Here is a 23839-nt window from a genome sequence, read left to right as displayed (position 1 = left end):
TATCCGGAGCGTCTATTTTTTTTCTTTTAAAATACTTTAAAATGAATGCATCACTAAAAGTGTTTAGAAATTATTCTAAGAAAACTGAAAATCTAAAAGTGAACAAAAGATGTATATACTCATATGAAAACTCATCTGAAAACATAGAGTAATCATATACAACTGTATAATTATCTCAAAAAGGTCAAAAGTCAACAAGAACATGCGACTATATGCATGTAATATAAACCAGAGATAACCTGTTTTAGCTGGATCTATCTTCGATGACCTGACTCTACCTCGCAGCTACCTCGATCACCTGTACCTGCAATCATGAAAGAAAAGAAAGTGAGAGATAAGTTACTCAGTAAGGGGAAAGAATTAAGTAAACTATCTCATTTCCTGTTAAAATCAGACAAATGTTAAAATTAGTTATTCTTTATTCACTAATTTTAAACTTGGTGTTAGTATTGCATTAGAGTTTCCCAGATGGAAAAGTGCAATCAAACACATTCTGAGAATGTTTCTTCTCATTCCAATGTTATGAGTGTACTTTTAGTTCTTTATAATAATCTTTTTACTTATCAATATGATTTTAACTTTTTTTGGGTTTTGTTTCAACTGTTTTTATAGTATTATTTATTCTAATTCTAACGAATTCAATATCAATGAATTAGAATAGTCATTCGAAAGAAATTGATGATACAATAACTTTAGAAGAGGAATGGGAACCTAAGCTTGGAATGGTTTATGATTGATCAAATAATTTTGTCCAAAACTATAAAACTTATAGAAATAAAAAGGGTTTTGAAGCTATTACATGATCTACAACAAAAAGCGATGATGAAGATGTGAAATATGTAGCGTTGCTAGTTCTTATCATGACAAGGCTAGAAGTAACGACAAGAATGCTTTTAAAATACATCTAGTGACAAAAACATATTGTAAGACTCAAATTCATGCAATTGTTCATATTGTAAATGGACAATATGTTCAGTTATATTAGATCATAACTATGCACTAAGTAGTCTTGCCAAGACTAGATACTTTAAAAGCTTTCGAATAATACATGCATTTGTGGAAAGGAAGCTTAAAGTGAATATCAGGGTTGTGATATGACCAAAAAAAAATTTCAATTCCTTAATAGTTAAAGTAGGCGGTGTTGAGATTTGCCATTCCTACAGAAAGATTGCATGAACTACATTAAAAAAGTGAGGAGGCTACAACTTGGTGTTGGAGATTCTTTTATAATCCAAAAATATTTTCCTAAAATGGAAAGTGAGAATTCAAATTTCTTTAACATAGTGGATTTAGGTGAAAATGGGTTTAAAATGTTTTATGGGTGGATGCAAAAAGTAAGGCCGCATTTAAAGAATTCGATGATGTTGTAACATTTAACACTACATATTTGACTAATAAATGTGATATGTCATTTGGTGTTTTTGTTGGAGTTAATTATCATGGTCATTCAACATTATGTGGTTGTGAGTTGATATCAAATGAGGACACAAAGACATTTGTATGGGTTTTTCAATATTGGCTTGCATGTAAGTTGAATTGTGCTCCTAAGGCAATAATTATTGATCAAGATAAGACAATGCAAAATGCAATTGAGATTGTGTTCTCTAATATACGACATAGATGGTGTTTGTGGCATATAATGAAGAAGTTGCCTAAAAAATTAAGAAGTTATTATGAATGTAAGTATGTTTAGTTTTCTTTGCAAAATATGGTGTATGATTTATTAAAAAGTGATGAGTTTGAAGAACGTTGAAATAGTTTTGTAACATCCAAATTCAGGTGTGTCAGTAAACTCTACTTCCAAAATTACCCCTAGAGTTGATTTTATAATTTGTTGTTTAAAGAAATTGCAAAAGAATTATAGAAAACTACTAAATGAGCAATAATCTTCAAAGAGGGTAAAATGGTCATTTTAGAAGGAATTAAGGGACAAAGTGGGAATGAAAATTGAATGGCACACTTGAAATTATATGGTGGTGCTAAGGGTTTTTGGTAATTGGTTAAGGATAAAATAGTCATTTATGAAAAATGCTAAGGGCAAATTGGTCCAAAAGGCTTATAAACCCATAACCCATTCATCTTCTTCTTCATTTAGCTGAGAACTCCATGAATTGAACTAAATTTTTCCCTTAAGCAAAATTCATCCAAAAACCTAGCTAAACTATATAATTTCTAGAGCTCCAGTTATAAAAAGTGTAAATCTATCAATTCTGGTCAATTCTAAGGTAAAAAATTTAATTTTTAAGATATGTGAAATTTAGAGTTTTGATGGATGATTATATTTTTGGTTGATTAAGGTTGTTAGGAAGAAGAAAAGAAGGAGAATAAACTTAAATCACCTAAATAGCAAAGAAAATGTAAGAATTTCATACTTTACATACTTGAAGTAATTTGAGTTAGGTTATTTAAATAACTTTTACTTATATAAGTGTATAATGTATTAGAATTAAGGTGATTTATGCTTAAAAGGATAAAGAAATTCATTAGGATTCATGATGTAATTTTTGGCCATAAGGGCAAAAATATCATTTTATGTGATATAAGTTAATTTTTACTTAATTATGTGCATGATATGTGGAATAACCCTTATATTAAGTTTATATTGTATATTTTGAAATTAATTCAATGCATGAGATATATATAAATGCATGAGGAAATAATATGATGTTTGATAAAGAGTGAAAAAATAAGGGAAATTAATGAATGGGCATATTTGATATTATGGTTATACATGCATACATGAGGAATCATAGCATATGCATGATTTCAGAAAAAAAAAAAAAGAGGTAAAACATTTTCTAAGTTATACATGTTTTCAGAAAATGGAAAACAAGTATTTTTGGTTTTATAATGACTTATATGATACAGGAAATAGAAAACATATTTAAAATCCTTACACGCGAGTTGTACTGTGTGGACAACAAAGAAAAATATCGGTTGTACTGTGTGGACAACCAGCTGTACTGTGTGGAAAGCAAAGAAAAATATTAGATGTACTGTGTGGATAGCAAAGAAAAATATTAGTTGTACTATGTGGACAACAAAGAAAAAAAAGAAGTAAAATATGCGTGTAAGAGAGAATAGTACCTTGTATGGTGACTGCAAGTACTGTCATATGTAGTCTAGAGCGGTCAATGAAAATATTGGAAAAGAAAAAAAAGAGAAAGAATTAGCAAATATTTTATGAAAGTCATTTGCATTAGAATCATACATGCAAGCTTATGTGGCTGATAAAAAGTTAAGAAAGATGTATGATCAGAAAATAGAAAAGTTATGACACTCATACATGCATAAATCATAACAAGTGAATCATATTTGTATAGTAAGAAATGAATAAATGGGTGAAATAAGAGAATTATGATATATGTTTAATGCGTGTTCCGTGTCAATTATTTTATATATGAATAGCCCAGACACGCTGAGTATAAAAGAGATTAGTACTGGTGTGAAATGCTTTAAGTGTTGAGTATGATCTTCTTACTGAGCCATGGTCGCTCACTCCGTTTAATTTAATATTTTACAAGTAAAGAGATACAACAAAAGTTTCCGGGGAGCACTAATGAGACATGAGGCTAAGGGAGAAAGACACTATATTTTTGTTAATATATATGTTTTGATGTATATGGAAATATATGCATATATATATATATATATATATATATATATATATATATATATATATATATATATATATATATATATATATATATATATATATATACTTGATATAGATATTGGTGGATATGTATATATTTTGGTTCCTATGTGTATATATGTGATTGTGTATGGTTATATCTATATATATGTATATATATATATGGTTAGTTATGAAAATTGGTTGTAAAATTTATGTGGGTGATAATCTTTATGATGGTTACTAATAAGTATTTATTTTATTTATTATGATTATGTGATGAAAATTCAATCAATTGGTAGGGCTGGTTTGTGTGAATTGTTAATTGAGAGTGTTACATGGCATAATTAAAAAGAGAAAATATTTCCCCGGACCCTCTAAAATAGGGAAACTCTTACCGTTTTTCTGTAACACATCTAATGGTTAAGAAAGGTTACAGGTTCATTGATAAACACATCCTTCACAACAATGCATGACTACTTAGATTATATAATGAAAGACAACGTTGAGTGCCCATTTTTGTAAAGGATTCTTTCTAGGCAAGTGTATCTACTATGCAGTGTAGTGAAAGTATGCATTCATTCTTTGATGGTTATGTCAATTCAAAAACTACTTTAATTTAGTTTATAGAATAATATGAAAATGCATTATGTGATAAAGTGGAAAAAGAAAGGAGGCTAATTTTAAATCTTTCAAATCATGGATCTTTTGTATAAACATTTATCCAATTGAGAAACAATTTAAGGGTGCATATACCACAACAAAATTCAAAGGATTTTAACAAAAGGTTGCTATTACGATCTATTATGGATTGTCTTATTCTAAAGGGTTGATTCCTATATGGAATTTATAATGCAAAAGATGTTATGGTTAGAGAAACTCATCATTGTGTTCCTTTTATAGTTTGCTTTGATGAATCAACTTATGGTATTCGTTATAACTATAAAATGTTTTAGTTTAGAGAAATTCTATGTCGACATGCAATTGTCGAGATAATTGAGAAGCAAATATCTTATGTACAAGAAAAGTTCATTTTAAGGCGATGGAGGAAAAACATAAATATGTGTCATACCAAAGTCAAAATGAGTTATAATAGTTGGAGCACCAATCTTAAAAGACAAAGGTTTGATAAATTGTTTAATTTATTCAACATTGTTGCAAATTTGACTAGGAGTGGATTCGAACCAAATGCAATTTGAACATATGCTGGCTTGAGTTAGGCTCGAATGATTTTAAAGATAGCTCGAGTTTAATTTGAGTTCACCAAATTATCTAAAGGAAAGTTCTATTTTAGTTTGAATGAAAAATTCAAAGTTCGTAGCTCAGTTCAAGTTCATAGCTCAATTTATAAGTTCGAGTTCACCATAACCAAAAATCCAGGAAACAAGTGTGATTTTAAATTTAACAACTAATTCAGAACTTTATACATGTTTGAAAGAACAAAATGTTGAAGATAAAGTTTACAAATTATTTATCAAACAATGGCAAAATAATACCATTAAGGATGAAATATGGTGCACTAGCCGATGATAGCAGTCTAAAAATGTGTAATTGGAGTCGTGGCTGATCGAGACAAACTTTTCACTGGCAAACTAGAGAGATGGTGAGACGAAAGATTCGATGGAGAGAGAGATGTCAATTGATTTGAGTCTTTAAAATTGTTTTCAGTTTAAAAACGAAAGCTCAAAGAGAAGATCCACAAAAGAGACAGTAGAGAGAGAGAGTTAATAATGGTTTTTTCACTTACTTGTGTGAAAGAAAGAGATAGAGAGGATAAGAGAAATGATTAAAGGAGGAAGAAAAAATATATGCAGAAGAGGACAATTAGTCAAAGAAGAAAGAAGGGATATTTGTTTTTGGAAATCAAGGCTTCAAATTTAAATAATTAAAGGTATTGTAACTCATTTTACTTTTTAAGTCATTTGAGTTGGGTGGTTCACAAGCCAAATCAAACTGAACTCAATTTGGTTCGAGTTTGGTTCTTTTTTCAGACAAGCTATATTATATGATTTGGATTCAATTTGAATTTGTAAAAAATGGACTTGAATTGGGTTATATCAAGCTAAGCTAGCTTCCGAGACCACGCTAGCTTGGCTTATATCCAGACCTAGATTTAACATAAAAAATGATGACGATTATAACATGGTGATAGAAATGATAACTGACATGAAGAAAAAGTTTATGTTTGATAGTAGGATCTATAAAAGTTTAAACACGTCAAATAATAGTATGAAAAATTATGAAGTTGCTAATGGTACTTCCAATGAGGGTGACAACAAAATTCTTACTTCATAGGCTATTCATAGCAAAGGGCATCCTTCATTCAAAATGTAAACAAAAATTAATAATTCCAAGATAAAAAAATGCATACTCAAAATTCGATTCGCTTTTTCTTTGATGATGTTTGATGATTCAAATGTTTCGAATAATAATCCATAACATAATTTGCCTTCTTACTTTTTGGATTCTATAGTTTGAGGTTCTGTATTTTTCTATATTCTATATTCTACAGGGAAGGAAGAGAGGAAGTCACTAACCTCTGTTTTACATTACTTTAGAAGTCTCAACAGTTGCTAACTTTTATCCTATAACTGCCAATGACAGATGAGTAATTTTAACTACAGAGATTATTTAGATATTTTAACCCTAATAGATCGGATCGACCCATCATGGGTGGATCAGATCCAATATCTCCCACTCACATAGAATAGGTGATCCAAACTAGAATTCTTATACAGAAATCTCATAGAGTACAACAATTCATACTAGTAAATGTGTTGTGTGACATTGCGAGCAACCTATACTTGAGAGCTAATTTACTATGCATTTATTAAGAATAACATAGTTGCTTTAACCAGAATAAAATGATAAAATATTAGTTTCACAGCACCCTAGATTTACTCAATAATACTAGCTCTCTTTAATCTCTCATTTGTTATTGTGTTATTTTCCCATAGTTGCTTCAACCAGAATAAAATGATAAAAACATTATTTTCCTATGTATCCATGATTAAGTCTATTCTCCCATATGAGTGACATGATCGACCGATCAATAGACACACGTAATATATAAGTCTTTCTCTTCTATTCGAAATTCTTAATTTAAACTTACCTACTTTTCTGGTCATATTCTATTAACCGAATCGTGTGTGATCATAGGTGTCAAGCTAAAATTGCAACACTAAAAGTAAACATCAAATAACAATAAAGAGTCTAAATGTACCAATATCAGATAATCCTCATAAAGTCTCACACAGTAAGTGAGCAGGGATTCATCATTTCACCACTTTAAATGGTCGTCTTACTTAATCACACATGACATGAATCATATGCTCCAATATGTATTTTTTCAAATGTCATTACCAATACTGTATAAATCTTAGTTCAGTTGTTGTGCCCAATTCTTAACTTGAGTTCTTAATTATCTCTTCAATCTTGTAGGTATTACTGTATATTAAGAACTCACATCTGACATTCATAAATTATTTGGATATGGGGAATCCAAACCGGTCATTGCTAAATTCATCGATTCATGACCTTGTCTTGATTAATCATCAGGGAGACATGTCTAATAATAATAATTCATTTTTTAAGTAGTTCTTCTCTTTTTATATGTGCTCACCTAGAGCCATCAATTTCAAATAATATGTCTTACTTTACATGCTCTCTCAACATTAAAGACGATTACTTGTGTGAGTGAGTCAATCTCAAAGTTGTGTGACATTATAATCTTGCTGAGCTTTCAAAATAATGTGTATATAGAGAAACACCAAGAATTCAGACATGTGAATAAAGGCAAAAATTGAATTCTTTGATTTTCAATGTTGTGTTACAAATACAATATATACTCAACAATTTATCTATCATATTCGACATAAACCAGAGATTTAACATGCGTAAAATATACATTTCTCAGAATCGGTTTGGTTAAAGGATCAATAACCATATTATACGTAAAAGTATATCGTACAATCACTTCCTTCCTCAAAATGATGTCTCTAACAAAGTTATATCTATGTCAATATGTTTGGTTTTATTATAAAATTTGAGATCTATCGCAACTTGATTATTACAATGTATGACTATCAGACCAACTGCTTTGTCCTGTAACCCAAATTCTTGAAAAATCTTCTTAGCTAAACAACTTTTTGCATAGGTGCAAAACAAAGTACAAATTCGACTTTCATTGTGGATAAGACTATGCATATCTGTTTCTTATTGCTTCAAGATATGATGCCCTTTTACAGTAAGAAAGCATAGGCCAAAGTTGATTTGTGTTGGTCTAAATCATCAACTGAGTTAGCATTCAAGTAGCTAATAATATGCAAATCTAATCCTTAATAGTATAAGCAGTAATCCACAGTGTCTTTCAGATATCTCAATATCCTATTAACAACCTTCTAGTATTCTTTTCCAGGGTTCGATTGATATCGACTAACCAATCTAACAGTGAAACAAATATTAAGGTGAGTACACATCATAGAGTACATGAAACTTCTAACCGCATTTGAATAAAGTACTAAGTACATTTCATTTCTCTTGTTTTGAGTTTCAGACACATGTCTTGGCTTAACAAATTGCCTATTGACAACCTTCTAGTGTTCTTTTCTAGGGTTCGATTGATATCGACTAACCAACCCAACAGTGAAACAAATATTAAGGTGAGTACACATCATAAAGTACATGAAACTTCTAAGCGCATTTGAATAAAGTACTAAGTACATTTCATTTCTCTTGTTTTGAGTTTTTGGACACATGTCTTGGCTTAACAAATTGCCTTTTAACACAAAATTATCTACAGGTTTATAGTTTTTATATTGAATCATTCTTGAATCTTTTGGATATAATGCTCTTGTGATAAAGTCAAAAATTTCTTAGAACGATCCCTTTTGATTTTAATACCCAAAATATAATATGCTTCACCCATGTCTTCATCTCAAAATTTGTGGATAGTCAATTTTTAATGATCATCGCATACTTCAAGTCACTCCCAACTATCAATGCATCATCATATAAAGAGATAAAACTGCAAACTTGTAATTAGACCTTTTCACATAGACATAATAGTCTTGTTTTAACATCTTAAAATTATAAGACAATATAGTCTTATGGAATTATAAGTATCATTGTCTTGATGACTGTTTCAGGTCATACATTGATCTTTGAGCTTGCATATTTTGCGCTCTTGGTCTTTTACCACGAAACCTATAGGTTAATTCATATGGATCTCTTCGTCAAGTTCTTCATTAAGGAAAACAGTCTTAACATCCATTGGATGCAATTCTAGATCTAAATGTGCTACTATAGCTAAAATTACACGAATTAAAGTAAATCTCATAACAGACGAAAAAGTTTCTTTGTAATTAATCCCTTTTTGTTGGGTATAGCCTTTCGTGACAAGACGAGCTTTGTATTTGTCTATTAAGCCATCTATCTTATGTTTAATTTTGAGAATCTATTTATTCCCAATAAGTTTTCAAGCAAACGGTAAGTCCACCAAACTCTCGACTTGGTTAATTTTCATAAATTTCATTTTTTTCTCTAATGTTTATTGCCATATTTTCTTATCAAGAGATGATAGAGTTTCATTAATAATTTTAGATTCTTTGTCTTCAAGAAGAGCAGTTATGACAAGTTCGTTTTCAATTTCAAAACGTCGTTTAAGGATTCTAGGACGTTTGCTCTTACGCAATTAAAAATCTTTGCTCCACTTCTAGAATAGGTTGGAGTTCAATTTCATTGCTCCTACTATCTGAAACAAGTAAAAACATTATTTCTTGTGACATAACTAATGATAATTGAGATGTACCTTTTCTTTATTCCTTTTCTATCTCACATAGATAAAGACTTTTATCAATGTCACCCCCGTTAGGAAAGTCATCCTCTATGAATGTCATATCTTTAGATTCTATTTCAGTCATTCTTCTATCAAAGTCTTTCTTTATGAACAGTACCCTTTAGAGTGTTCTCAGTATCTTATAAAGATACATTTCTTTCCTCTTGGTCCCAATTTTTCAAATTTATGAGAGGTGTCATGGATGTATTCTGCTTATCCTTAGAATCACATCATATTAAATCAGGTTTTCTATTTGTCTATAACTCATAATGAATAAAAGTAACTAACTTAGTGGGCACTTGATTAAGTATATAAGTCACAGTAAACAGAGGATCTCCCCAATACGAAATTAGAAGATTTGCTTGCGTCATCATAGACCTAACTATTTCTAACAAAGTTTGGTTTTTTATCTCTATTACACCATTTTGTTGTGAAATTCTCAGAATCATTAATTGTTGTACAATTCCTTTTCACTACGTAATTCTTTAAATTCAATGGATAAATATTTATGACCTCGATCAGTTCTCAAGACTTTTATTTTCCTATCTAACTGATTCTCAACTTCATTTATATAATGTTTAAAGCAATTTATTACTTTTAACTTACAAAAAATCAAATAGACATGATCAAAACTTGAATAATCATCTATAAAAGTGATGAAATAGAATGCAAATTTTCTAGCTCTGACATTCATAAGACCACAAATAAATAAGTGTATAAGTTGCAAAGGAAACTCAACTCTAATAGCTTTGTCGAAAAGTTTTCTAATAGTTTTTCTTATTAAACAATGCTCACAAACAAATGGATCTAATTTTGTGATATGTCTCAATAAACCTTCACAAGCCAATTTATTCATTTTATCTTGGCTAATATGTCATAATTTAGCATATCATTTATTTGCATCCACATCCAGACTATTAGAAGTTACAAATAACAAAAAACTAATAAAATTATCATAATTACATAATAAAGTGTCTAACACTATAAAACCTTTTGACAGAAATCCAGATCCATAATATATAGTACCATAATAAATTTTAACCAAGTTCTGAGAGAAAAATAAATTGTATTCTAATAGATCAAATTTTGTCAAATTTCTGGAGTATATAAGACTTCATGTAGGTAAAAGGTTGACCACTGTGTAAAACTAATTTGCATATACCCATTTCTTTTACTTATACTTTTGTGTTATTACCCATATAAATCTATTGTGTTTTTCTTGGTATTCGATAAGATTCCACAAAAGCTCTTATATCACGAGCTATATAGTCTATGACTTCTAAGTCTACAATTCATATAGAATGAGATTCAGTTAATAAAATGGTATTGGAAATATAAATCTCACAATTTGAGACAAGATAAGACAATACTTTCTTTGGCTTTTTTTTTTTTTTTTTGCGTATTTTTATTTTCTTAACATTATCAATGACTAAAATATATAAGCTTTTTTGATTTTATAATTGATGATGTGATGAATTTTAATATATGATTGATATTCGGAGTCGCATTATAAGAATTTGATTTATGTTGTGACCTGAAGTCCCACATCGCTCATGTTCTATCTACTGAGCTTGTATATAAGTAGGGGTCAGAAACTCTTAACTTAATAGACGCGTAATAAAACCGTGAGGGCTTGAAGTCCAAAACAGACAATATCTGTTGGACTATTTATAACACGTTATCAGCACGATAGTGATAGGGGGTGTGTTGTGACCTGAAGTCCCACATTGCTCATGTTTTGTCTACTGAGCTTGTCTATAAGCAGGGGTTAGAAGCCCTTAACTCAATAGACGCGTTTTAAAGCCGTGAGGGCCTAAAGCCCAAAACAGACAATAACTGTTAGACTGTTTATAACAATTTGTAATTTTATGAGTTTTTAGTTTTTAATTTAATTTTACTAATCTAGCAGTTATGTCTTTTGTATTTTGTTATTGTACTATTTCAAGAAAGATAAAATAATACTACATATATTATCCATTCTCATAAAAAGTTGTTAAAATTTATAAAAATCATACTATGTATTAGAGTTAGAAACATGAACAAACTATGATTACCTTTCCCTTATGGAAAAGATAGCAAAACTAACAACAAACTACCTAGGACAATACAACCAATATATTTGAAACTTATTATTATTTTTAGAAATTCTATCAAAGTTCTTACAAAAATATAGTTCAAAAAGAGAGACATTCACAATCACATTATCACATAATTTTGCATTTACAAAAACAATCTACTTATTAATCCAATTCTATACAAAAAAAAATAAAATCACCAATTAGTATACAACTTAACATTGTTGTCCCTACTATGGTTACTCTTCATTCTAATCACTCTAATGATAAGCCAAATCTCTTTCCTTCTTAGCCACCTAACTTTATAATTATGTTTCCTTTTTACAACAAAGTTAGCCTAACGCTTCTAGGTAGCATTTTGCTTTTGTATTTAGAGGGAGTAGCATAGATATTATATATAATTTTCAAGTTATATAGGAGTGTGGCTGAAGTTGTTTCTGAAGGCAACATCCTTGCACTAGAATTGTAGAATATAGGCCTTTTTCTTCCAATAAAATCTTTTTGGAATGTTTCTAGGCAGTTTTGAAAATTTTATAAATTTGTTGATTGAAGTTATCGATTGCATATTAAGATTTGAAAAAGTTGTGTCACTGTTGTGACATGACAGTGATGGTGGAAATAATTAAACATGTCAGGATCAAATTTTGTGAAATCTATAAATAGAGATTTGCATACTCAGAGTAATTTTTTGATGAAACTTTTTCGAATACGGTGTAAGGTATCGACGTTAGTCTATTTCCACGACGTCATTTGCCCATGTACTGATTTTCAATTAAGGAGACAGAATTTGTGTATTACATTGGTAGGAGAAAAAAGGAGAGTTCTTTTTCTCTGGAAAAATAACGTTATGTACATAGAGAGGCAGTTTGGACAATTTATATATGTCCAACTACTCTCCAACTGCATCTCATAATTGCTCTTAGTAGTTATATTAAACCGGGTCAGGTCGACCTATTATGGGTGGATCCGAATCCAATATCTCCCACTCACACATGACGGAAGATCTAAACCAAATACTTAGCCACAAAAATATCATATAGTAGTACGTTTCATACTTGCAAATGTGTAATGCGACCTCGCGAGCAACCTATACTTGGGAGCTAAAAAAAACTATGCATCTGTTAGAAATAACATAGTTGCTTCAATCCGAAAACAAAAATAAAGTGTTAGGTTTGTAGCACCCTATACTTACTTGATAACACTAGCTCCCTTTAATCCTTCATTTGTCATTATGTTATTTTTCTATGTATTCATGATCAAGTTCAATCTCTATATGAGTGACATGATTGATTGACCAATGATACACATAACATGTAAGTCTTCCTCTTTACACGAAATTTTCAATTTAAACTTAGCTGCTTTTCTGGTTATGTTCCATAGAACGAATCATACATAGTCATAGGTTCTAAGCTAAGATAGCTACACTAAGAGTAAATATCGAACAACAGTAAAGAGTCAAAGGGTACCAACATAAGGTAACATTTATAAAGTCTCACACAGTTAGAGAGCAAAAATTCATCATTTCACTACTTTAACTTGTAGTTTTACTTATGCACACATGGTATAAAACATGTGTTGTAGTGTATATTTTCTCAAATGTCATTCACAACATTATGCATATCTTAGTTCAATCGTTATACCTATCGTCTAATCTGAGTTTTTAATCATCTTTACACTTGCAGGTATTTAGCTATATTAAGAACTCACATCTGACATTCATAAGTTATTTGGACGTAGGGAATCCAAATCGCTCATTTTCAAATGTATCTATTCATGACCTCATCTTAATCAATCATCAAAGCGACATTTTAAACTTTGATAAATCTTTTCTTGAGAAATTTGTCTCCTATTAGTATGCTCTCTTAGCATTACATTTCTCAAGAATAATGTCTCATCTTTGCTCGCTCTCTCAGCGCCAAAGACAATTGCTCATGTGAATAAGCCAATCTTTAACTTGTATGACATTCCTATCTTATTAAGCTAAAAACGATGTGTATACAGTGAAAACCCAAGAATTTCGGAACGTAAATTCAAAACATAAAATAAACTTAAATTCATGGTTTTCAACGTTATTTCACCAATACAATATATATATATATAAGCTTAATATTTATCAATCATAATCTATGCAATCCAAAAAATTTAACATGTGTAAGAAATATTTTTCTTGGAAGAATCTTAGTCAAAGGATCAATGACCATACAATATATAGAATTATATTGTACGTTCATTTCCCTCTTGGAAATGGAGTCTCTTATTATGTTATGTCTAATGTCGATATATTTGGTTATCTTATAAAAAATTAAGATATTTTATTTCAACAGACAACTATTGTTTCGGCAATATCGTCTTGTTTACTTAGATTCACAAAAAATCTTTTTAACAAAACATTTTTTTACACATTTATTGAACAGACTATATACTAGGCTTCCGATACAGATATAGCTATGCATCTCTATTTCTTATCACTCCAAGATATGAACCCTTTTGAAGTAAGAAAACATAGTTATAATTTAAATTTTTTTTAATTAAATTTAAATTTTAACTGGTGATCTTAAATTAATCTAACATTACCTCTTTTTAATTTCGATTCGATCCACTATCAATCTCAACCTTCTTTGAGTACGACTTTCAAAGTCTCAACCAACGGTTGATGACAAGAATATTCCAAATGAGTCCATGGAATGTACATGTATATGAAGCACTGACCGACTTAGGTACAATACGTTCAGCGTGATCGAATATTCAGCAACGAGTTTCTTCTGCTTCGTTGTATCTAACACGTGTCAAATTTTCATTCGATTAAAAAAATGTAGATTTTGACCAGTCAGCCAAATCAAGCTACGTCATCACGAGATAAACAAATAAACACACAAAATTTACGCTGAATTTATTCATTTCGTCTATAAATTAATTAGGCTTGCTAATATGAAATCTTTGTTTTGCAGATCACGAATTTTGAGGTACGTTTTGTTGAATTGTTAAAGTTTATTAAATTATGAATTACTGAATGATTAATTTAGTATAATTGATCTGAAATGCAGATGTTGTTCTGTTGTTGAGCGGTTTTGAAATTTCTCGGATAAGTGAATTTTCTGTGTATAAGCTAGAGGTATGTAATCAGTCTCTTGTTTTTTTTTTTTTTTTTTTTTTTTATGGCTGATGTACTGAAATTTGAAAATTAGAATTTATATGACTTGCTTTCTGATTGTTGTTGAGTAATTGTGAATATATGAAAAGAGAGAAAATAAAAATTGTAGCAAATTTCATGGTTTTTCTCAATTGGGGGTGCTGGTTGGCAAAATTTTAGAGTTTAGAATTGAAATTTGTAGAGTCTTATATATTTAATTATAACTGAAAATAGAATAAGTTTATGCATTGGTGTACAGATTGATATAAAAATTTATAACAAAAAGGGAGTTGTAAGTATGATGATGGGCGGTTCACTTTGATTGTGTGGCTATAGTGGTAATGAAGATTTAGCTTTCATTGATTTCCTATAAATTTTTTTGTGAAAATTCTTTTTAGTTTAAGTCGAGTTCAGATAATTTTTTGCATAAATAAGATATGGGGAAATTATTTCCACTTTCTATTTTCTTTTCTTTCTATTCTATGGTCCTTTGGAGTTGAAAAGAGGATTGTGTTTCATGCATTCAAATTTTTAAAGATTGGAGAATAAATTGATCTGCTAATTTACTTTGTTTTTTTTCCCTTTTTAAGTTGTCTTTTAGGATTTGAAGACAGAAGGTGATCTGCTGGCCAGTTAGCTGGCTTCATCTATTCAAACACGGCTCTAACAAGAGAGACTCGTATTAAGATTAAAGGGGGCAAAGAATGTGTGCAAGCTTTTCCTAAGTTCTTGATTGCGTCCCCTTCATTTCACGGTGGTCGTGGTGCCTTACCTTCAGCCGGTGGGCATCCCGCAGATCTTACTTACCTTGCTGGTGGTGGGTGCTAATATGGGCATCCAGTAGATCTAACCTCAAAACATTGTACTGGCATTCTATTCGAATTTTTTCAGTTTGCTATCAGTATACTGATATTTTTTATTTGAGCATGATTACCATCAAGCAATTTCAACATAACAGAATTCTGCCAAAGTCTGCAGCAGCAGAAGACTTAAAATCTTTTCAAGGTTATTTCAGCTTGTTTTTGTTCATTTAGTTGGCCTATGTATAATTTATTTTAGTGTGTTTCTGATTCTTATATCATATTATTTGCTTGCTTTCAACTGCTGGAAACTTGCTTGTGTGACACACTTAACAACCACCCTCTCCTCTTTCTACTTTGATTATGAACTGAAAATTTACAAAATGAGACACCTGTATGCTCTGGTATGCAGTAAAAGTAGATGGTTATACTTACATGGATGTCTAGCTGGCATTATTTTTCTCACTGTTTGCTTATATTAGAAAATACTATAAGATTAGAGACCCTGTTACCTGAAAACGAAAATTATTTTAAGTAGCAGCAGGGATATAACATAAGTAATTTTTATTAGTTCTCCTTAATGGATATTTACAACTACACCGTATTTTGATGAAAATACGTACCATTTCTACTCATTTGTGTAACCTAATGGATAGTTCATATGATTGTTTTCTATACTTGAAGTGTTGGCCACTAAACATTTAAGGCAAAATATTCTTCTGTTTTCTTTTTATAAGTTTTTGATATCTGAAGAATTTCAACAGGTGTCAAAACCCCTACTTACAACTTAGGTACCCAATCTCTTGTTGAGAAGGCTTCCTCTGGAGGACTTTTAAGCAATCCTGAAGAAGAACATAGTATATTGGATACTCTTTTGCTTGCTCAGGTATTGAATTAACATAAACCCATACCTCTTGGGGTCTAGCTGCAATTGCTAAATGCATTTGAACTACTTTCAGTGGGAAGAGCGGATGTGGAAAGGTTATTTCAGATATGATGTGACGACGTCTGAAATTAAGGTAGTTTAAGCTGCCTTAGTGTTCTTATGAAACAAACTGTTGGTTTTTTTATTTTTTTAAATAAAGATTGAAATTGCGGTTAAGTTGCTTATCATTATTGGTAATTTCTGCAGGTCATCAGTGGTAGAGAAAATTTTTTTGCTCAATTGAATGAGGAGAGGAGCATGAATATTCTATCAAAAACTGAGGACAGTAAAGTCTGTCATCAAAGAGATTCATTTTTGTCTCACAGAATCAACCACCCTGAAGAATTACTCTTTTGTGTTGCAAGCAGTGACAATATGAACTCCCAGTTCATTCCTTTAGCTGCTGTGCCTAATGGTGCCATCTTGATTCTTGCAAATGTAAGGATGACTATGTCTATTAGTTTATGTACAGTATCATATTACCTAAGTGAAAATTTTCTGGTAGATGGGTTTACCGCTATGTCCATTATATGTCCTGATTAGATGATAACAACCATTTTGATGTAGTTTTATCTGCTTGATTTTTCTTTTATTTTGTACTCAAAAGGATATAGTAGTTGCCAAAATATCAAAAAACTGTTTTTGGTGCTGGTGTTTTGTCATTTGGCTGTAATACCTAACAAATTGTTAATCTGCTATAGATGTTTATCGCTATCAATGAATGTGGAGTTTGAATCACTCATTTTAACAATCTGATTTCTCTGCTTGGTTTTTAAGGCAACCCCACTGGAATATGGCCATGTCTTCCTGGTACCTTATGGTCCTAGCAGACTTTATTTGGATTCAACATACTTGGAAATGATGTTGAGGTTTACTGCTGAAATAAATAACCATTCTTTCCGCTTGTTCTATGATTGCTCTAGTGCTGGTGCTTCTCATATGTATTTTCAGGTATGAACTTCAAAACAGTTGGTTTCTTTTTTTTTTTTTGCTTGCATCTTCTAGCTAATAATCACTGATAGTACTGTAATTTTGGAATCATAATTTCTAAATTATGTTTCATAAGATAAGATTATTAGTTGGGACTGTTAGTTTACTCTGCCTTTTTATCTTTTTTGTTGTTAAGGATGAGAATAACATTTTTGGGACTGAAGATTCATTGCAAATTTGAATATAGCTAATTCCTTGATAAACTAGGTGAATCCTCTAAAATTTTTTGAGGTTTATGATGATTTTCAAACATAAAGAGGATTGCTGCCTACTTCTAGAACCAGGAGTATATGTTGTAATTAGGATAAACTTCAATGGATATCAATGAAACTTTTACTTTACCAAATGCTCATCAGAGTCTCATGACCGCATGTTTAAATGAAGGGGGTTTTATTTGTAATTTAAAATCTTATCTGGAGGGTTTGTTTGAGAGTGATGAGGAATGTCATTGGTTCCCAATGTCTGGTGTTCAATTCTCAGGGTCATCTAGCTGCTGATGAAATGATGCCTATTTTTTCTGCTCCCCAAAAATATTATTGTTTGGTGGGGGTTGTTTCAAGATTAAGCATTTCAAGTGAGTTTGGGGGTTTCTGGGTTATCAAAAAAAGAGAAAAAATCATTGTGATGTGAATGTGACTGTTCCTTATTTGGACAGGCTTTTTTAGCATGAGCATCAAATGTAAAAGTAAGAGAATTTGAATTTTCATCAGGCATTTGTATTCTATATCATCAAAATAAGTTATATGTGTATCACATTCTGAGTTTTGTAGAATACGGTTGGAGGTGAAGACATTTTGTCAGTTCCATTTTTCATGTGAACTATGCTCAATAAGACATTATTTAGTATGCTAGATTCTTGCTTACATTCTAAAATTTTTATTCCAGTGGTCAAATTCTTTCTTCTTGAGTGTGATTTGCACTTACCATAAAATTTTTTTATCCTCCGGTGTTGTAGGGCTGCTACTTTCCAAATCATTTGCCTGTGGAGCACATGCCTGTTGATACTTTCTTTAGTGATGAGCAGGGAGGAATTTGTATTGGTACTGTGACAGACTACCCTATTAAGACTCTCCTCTTTCAGCACGACTGCAATGTTAAGATTATGGTGGAGGCTATTTCTGATATATGCTCTTATTTATGGGAAAAGAATATTCCTCATAATCTTCTAATATCTGATCTTGGCAAAAAGATTTTCTTGTTTTTTCAGGTAACAAAAGATCTACTCTTATTATGAGGATAAATTTTTTTCTATTTCTTCATGCAAAAAATGGGCATTCAATTATAAACTTAACGCATTGTCAGTTTTTGTCTTGGTCTGAGCTGAGAGTAACTGAGCAAATTTATGGCTATACAAGTTTCTTGTCACTTAGAAAAAAAGAAATTATTGATAACTTGAAGTGTGATGACAAAAAGGACAGGGTTTAATTTTTTTAAAAGTGATTTTTTCGTTTAATTTTAGTTGATTATTCTTCTATATTGCTGAAAGCTTGATACTGCATATATGTTCAATTTTAAAAAGATCTAAATGATTAAATACTTATGTTCATGACAATTTTTTTTAGCATTGACTAGTCAGTGTTGTTTTTACAGGAAAATAGTGATAAATGTCACTTATTTAAAGGAAAGAACAGAAAGAAATAGTAAGAACTACAGTATGCATCTTTTGCATTTCTGACTCATCTGTACTATCATAGGTTAAACCCTGCTTCCATATTATTGATAGAATAATCATTGTTAATTTCTTTATATTCTAACTCTGGAATGCCGGGAAAATTGATTCTGCATTGCATTTATAATATCATATAGTGATTGGTTCTCTTGCACTTTTGTTTAAGCTTCAATCTCTGGAAAAATAATGCTGTTGTTTGATACAGTGGAATTTGTGGCCTGCTTCTGGGTTGGAATGCTTAAATTCCCTTTTTTAAATATATTTTTTTAATATTCTGATACATTTATGAAAATTGCTGGTAACGGCTTCCTTGTGTGAAGTTTGTATAATGCTGGAGGATCTTTTCTTTTGATTGGTAAATGGTGATGACTTAATGTCTACTGCTGCAGAAACCAACAGCCTCAGTCAACCTTTCAGCTTGGGAATGTGGTGGGTATTTCTTGTTCAGGTCAAAGTATGAATTCAATCAAGTTACTGAGGAGGCCTTACTTAAATATCTGAGTGCTGTGTCACTCAACAATGAAAGCTTCGAGGCAGTGAAGCAGCTCTGTGGCAGCAGCATTGCAGGTAAGCTTGCCATTTGATCTCGAGACCTTCTCGACAAGTGTATGGCACAGCAAAGGTGATTCAAGTCTTTGCAATCTGTGTGAACAGCAAATAAATCTTTGTGAACTGTTTCAGATTTTTATCGTGTTTGGGTAATAACTGATATGTTGTTGCATTAAGATATCTTATGTTCGGTGGCAATGTTTTCCTGTAACATATTGCATTTGTGTTTAAGTTTGGTATAAGTCCTTAAAAATCCAGTTTGGATTATTTATGGAGTTGTAGCAAAATATTATTTCTCTCTAGCAATATGCAATTAGGAACTGAGAATCTGGAGTGATAATGAAGAAGCTCCCATTCACATTGATCAAGAAATTGTATAAGCTAATAATCAAATTTGCCTCCACAATTTAGAAAACTGACGACTGTAATAACAGTTGCTATATTACAAAGAATTCAAAAATTCATATTGAATTCATCAAACAAATATAAAGAATTTAGAAATGTATTAAAACTGTAAATGAATACATCTGAACAAGCTCACTGGAAAACCCACGTCTCATTTGCTCTTTTCTTCATCTAAAGTCGGAACTTCTTTGCCGTTTCTGATCTCTCTCTCTTCTTCTACCTCTGCCAAAGCCTGACAACCCGAAAATGAATTTTCTCTATCGTTGGCATGCATCCAAGCTTCTTGCAGTTGCAAGACATACTCTAAGTGCCACAAAACTTCCCCCATTGTAGGGCGGTTCTTTCGCTCGTCATCGAGACACTTTTCAGCAATCTCCCCAAACTTTTCCAATGACTCTAGAGAAAGATTCCCTTTGAGATGCGGATCGATAATGGTTTCGAGTGATCTTTGCCTCTGCCATTTCATTGCCCATTCTGCAAGATTGATCTGATCTTTTGGCAACGTCGGATTTATGACAGCTCGTGCACAAACCACTTCGAACAACACTACACCAAATGAGTAGACATCAGATTTCTCAGTCAACTGTTGTCTCCTGAAATATTCTGGGTCAAGATATCCAAAACTTCCTTTCACTGCAGTACTAACATGTGTGTGCTCCATGGAAGGACCGGTTTTTGACAACCCAAAATCAGACATCTTCGCGACAAAGTTCTCATCTAATAGGATGTTGGTTGTCTTAATGTCCCTGTGGATTATCCCTTGCTCTGCTCCTGTATGGAGGTAATGAAGTCCCCGTGCAGCACCGATACACACATCTAATCTCTGTTTCCAAGTCAAAGGAGGAAGATCACTCCCAAATAGATGGCTTCTGAGAGTCCCATTAGCCATGTACTCGTAGACCAAAATCATCTCATTCTGTTCTTCACAGAACCCAATCAAGGAGACTAGATGTCTATGTCTGAGCCTCGAAAGCATCTCGATTTCTGTTTCAAATTCAGCCAGCCCTTGTTCAGATTGAGGGTTTGCACGTTTAATTGCTGCAAGAGAGCCGTCTTCAATCTCCCCTTTGTACACCTTACCAAAGCCTCCCACTCCAATCACTAAACTTTCATCAAAATTATTAGTTGCACAACGAATCTCTGCCAATGTAAATCGCTTGCCAGATCTAGTAGAGGATGTAGATCCATTTGGATTTTGGCTTCCTGTTCCCTTGGCATTAGCAGTGCTATTTACAATGCCTTTGTGAAGGAACAGTGGCCTCCACCCAGGAGAGTTGTTTTTCATGTCACTACTTTTGTCTCTCCGGTTTTTACGGATATAGAAGACAAGAGTAAATACAGCTGCAAGAATGACAGCAGAAGCTATACCTGCTCCAATTCCTACCCAAAGAATCCAGCTCTTTGAACGGCTGACTGAATTCCCTGCAGAATCATATTTTTCTACATATGCAAGATTCCCATTTCGGCTCAGCTTGAAAATCTCAAGCCCACTCAAGAGAGCATCGGTTCCTGAAGCACCAGCTGCAGTATCAGGACCCAACTGAATCCAGAGTGTGTAAGTCTTAGAAGACACAGCATCAAAGTAATCTTGATGATACGCTCTGTTCCTTCCCCCTGCCCGCGCAAAGACATCAAAAGTATTTGCTGCAGTCCTATTGTTTATGTAGATTTTGAAAATCCTCTCGTTTGCACTATCATAGAGCAGTTCACAAAAATGCAATCGAACTACGTAGTCAAAATCAGGATCTACTTCAAATTTCCATGACATGTTGAACCTCTTTTCCAAGACTTCAGTGTTGGACATTGTTCTTGCAGTTTCATAAACAAGGAGAGGAGCCAATGAAGAATCATTCATAGAGGCATAGGTAATGTTAGAACTGTTACGGATTTCGACCCCAGCATTTGCTGTGATCATGTAGCTCGAATCAACCTCCCACATTCTCCAGAGATCTGAATCCTGACTAGGTTTGATCTCTGGACCCCCAACATTTAACCTATACATGGTTTCAATCCCTCGACCACTCAAATTAAAATCCATGTCATTTCCGGCCACTTTCTGAATTGTGTCTTCAAAAAGCCTGTCTACCACAGGGACAACCTCTATGGCGTTTATAAACCCGAAAGATCCTTCACTAGGGATAAGCTCAATCACAAGCACATCCAACTTGATCCCCAATACATACTCCTTAATCAAAGACAATGAACTTGCATTTTCACCTGAACTTTGTAAGTACAAGTTCTTGTGTGCAATCTCACCAGGAACACTTAACTGAGACAACAATTTTAGGCCATTCGCCGCAGCACCAAACAATGAATCATTGACATTCAAATCCTCAAGGGGAATGGGACAGAAATGGAGCCTAACAATATAGTTGCCCGGAATTACTTCTACTGTATAGTTCAATCCATCTTTGAAAATTCTAGCGGATTTATAAATTGGTTCATAGATTGAATCACCACTCAATGAGTCAGTAGAGGCAGCCATACCAGTAGAACTGAAACTGACATTGCTATTACGGACCAAATCACCAACCCACTTCCTGCCATCTATATTAACACTAGAATTTGCCCCACAATTTATCAGAAAAGACTGAGATTGAGCTTCACCAATTCTAATAAACACAAACATTATCACCAAAAAAAACAGACTCCTTACTTGCCTGCATTGCAACTTCTCCATCACCAAACTTCCTCACACAAATCCCAATTGAATAACAATAACCAGAGAACATTCAACAACAAAAAAAACATACAAATGCATGAAAAAAAAAATCACAAATTCGCCTCCAACATGTCCATCAAACCGCCAAACAATCCACAAGCTAAACACACAACTTTAAAAAAAACTCATAACTATCAAAAACGCACCTGAAACTTACTCCTGAATCAATCAATCTCCAACCAAAAAAAACCCAGATCTGAGTAGATAAAACTAAACCCACCAGAGGGAACAAAGTGTAAAAAAAATACTAGAAAATGATAAGGGTTATCAAACTTTATCTTTAAATGGGTAGCAGTGCATGGGTGGCTGTCGGAAACAGATTGTAAAGGTTCATTTCAATATGTTTTTTTTTTTTTTGGTTTTATGCATAAAAATGGACCAACTAACTTTCCCACCCAACCTAAGGCTTGTACACTCCACCCAAAATCTAACATCTTCAACGGAATGGGCCCTGACATAGGTGTAGAAAATATAAGGAAAATTATTAAAAGTAGCCAAAATACCCTCCAATTAAGCAAAAATGTCCAAATCACTATTTTCAAGCAAAAATACGCGAATTCATTATTCTTAAGCACAAATGCCCATGACTTTTCTTAAAATACCAAAATTATCCTTCCTCTCATTTTATAAACCCTCCTCACTCACTACGAGGGGTTAAATAAAATTTTATTAAAATTAGGAGGTATTTTGATATTTTACATTATAATGACATTTTGATATTTCTTTATTATTTCATAACTTTTTCTAAAATACCAAAACTATCCTTCCCCTCATTTATATAAACCCTTTTCACTCACTATGAGGGGTTAAATGAAATTTTATTAAAATTAAGGGGCATTTTGATAGTTTACATTATAAGGGCATTTTGATATTTCTTTATTATTTCATAACTTTTTCTAAAATATCAAAATTACCCTTCTTCTCATCTATATAAACTCTCTTCACTCACTTTTGTTACACACATTTCTCATATCACTCAAACACTCACTCTCTCGCTTTTATTTTTATTCAAGATCAATTAGTGGGGATTCGTTCAGACCGAAAAAGTTCGTATTTCTAAATTCAACTCGAAAAAACTACTCATCAAAAAAATGTATTTATAAC

General features: G+C 32.0%; 2 protein-coding genes across 2 annotated transcripts; one reads left to right on the top strand and one right to left on the bottom strand.

The window, feature by feature from the left end:
- Positions 1–14352: 14352 nt before the first annotated feature.
- On the top strand, positions 14353–19879 carry LOC123218811 (GDP-L-galactose phosphorylase 1-like). Its single transcript, XM_044640450.1, has 9 exons — positions 14353–14508; positions 14590–14657; positions 15266–15680; positions 16240–16361; positions 16435–16494; positions 16608–16838; positions 17178–17351; positions 18346–18597; positions 19449–19879. Exons 3-9 carry the CDS (start codon positions 15602–15604, stop codon positions 19641–19643), a joined length of 1113 nt encoding a protein of 370 aa, XP_044496385.1. The 5' UTR covers positions 14353–14508; positions 14590–14657; positions 15266–15601; the 3' UTR covers positions 19644–19879.
- Positions 19880–19942: 63 nt separating this feature from the next.
- On the bottom strand, positions 19943–23085 carry LOC123218810 (probable receptor-like protein kinase At1g30570). The gene has a single exon (XM_044640449.1). The coding sequence runs from the start codon at positions 22691–22693 to the stop codon at positions 20165–20167; it is 2529 nt and encodes an 842-aa protein (XP_044496384.1). The 5' UTR covers positions 22694–23085; the 3' UTR covers positions 19943–20164.
- Between the last annotated feature and the right edge of the window lie 754 nt (positions 23086–23839).

This window comes from Mangifera indica, chromosome 6 (assembly GCF_011075055.1).
Source record: "Mangifera indica cultivar Alphonso chromosome 6, CATAS_Mindica_2.1, whole genome shotgun sequence".
In the NCBI taxonomy this organism is placed as follows: domain Eukaryota; kingdom Viridiplantae; phylum Streptophyta; class Magnoliopsida; order Sapindales; family Anacardiaceae; genus Mangifera; species Mangifera indica.
This window is presented reverse-complemented; position numbering and strand designations above follow the sequence as displayed.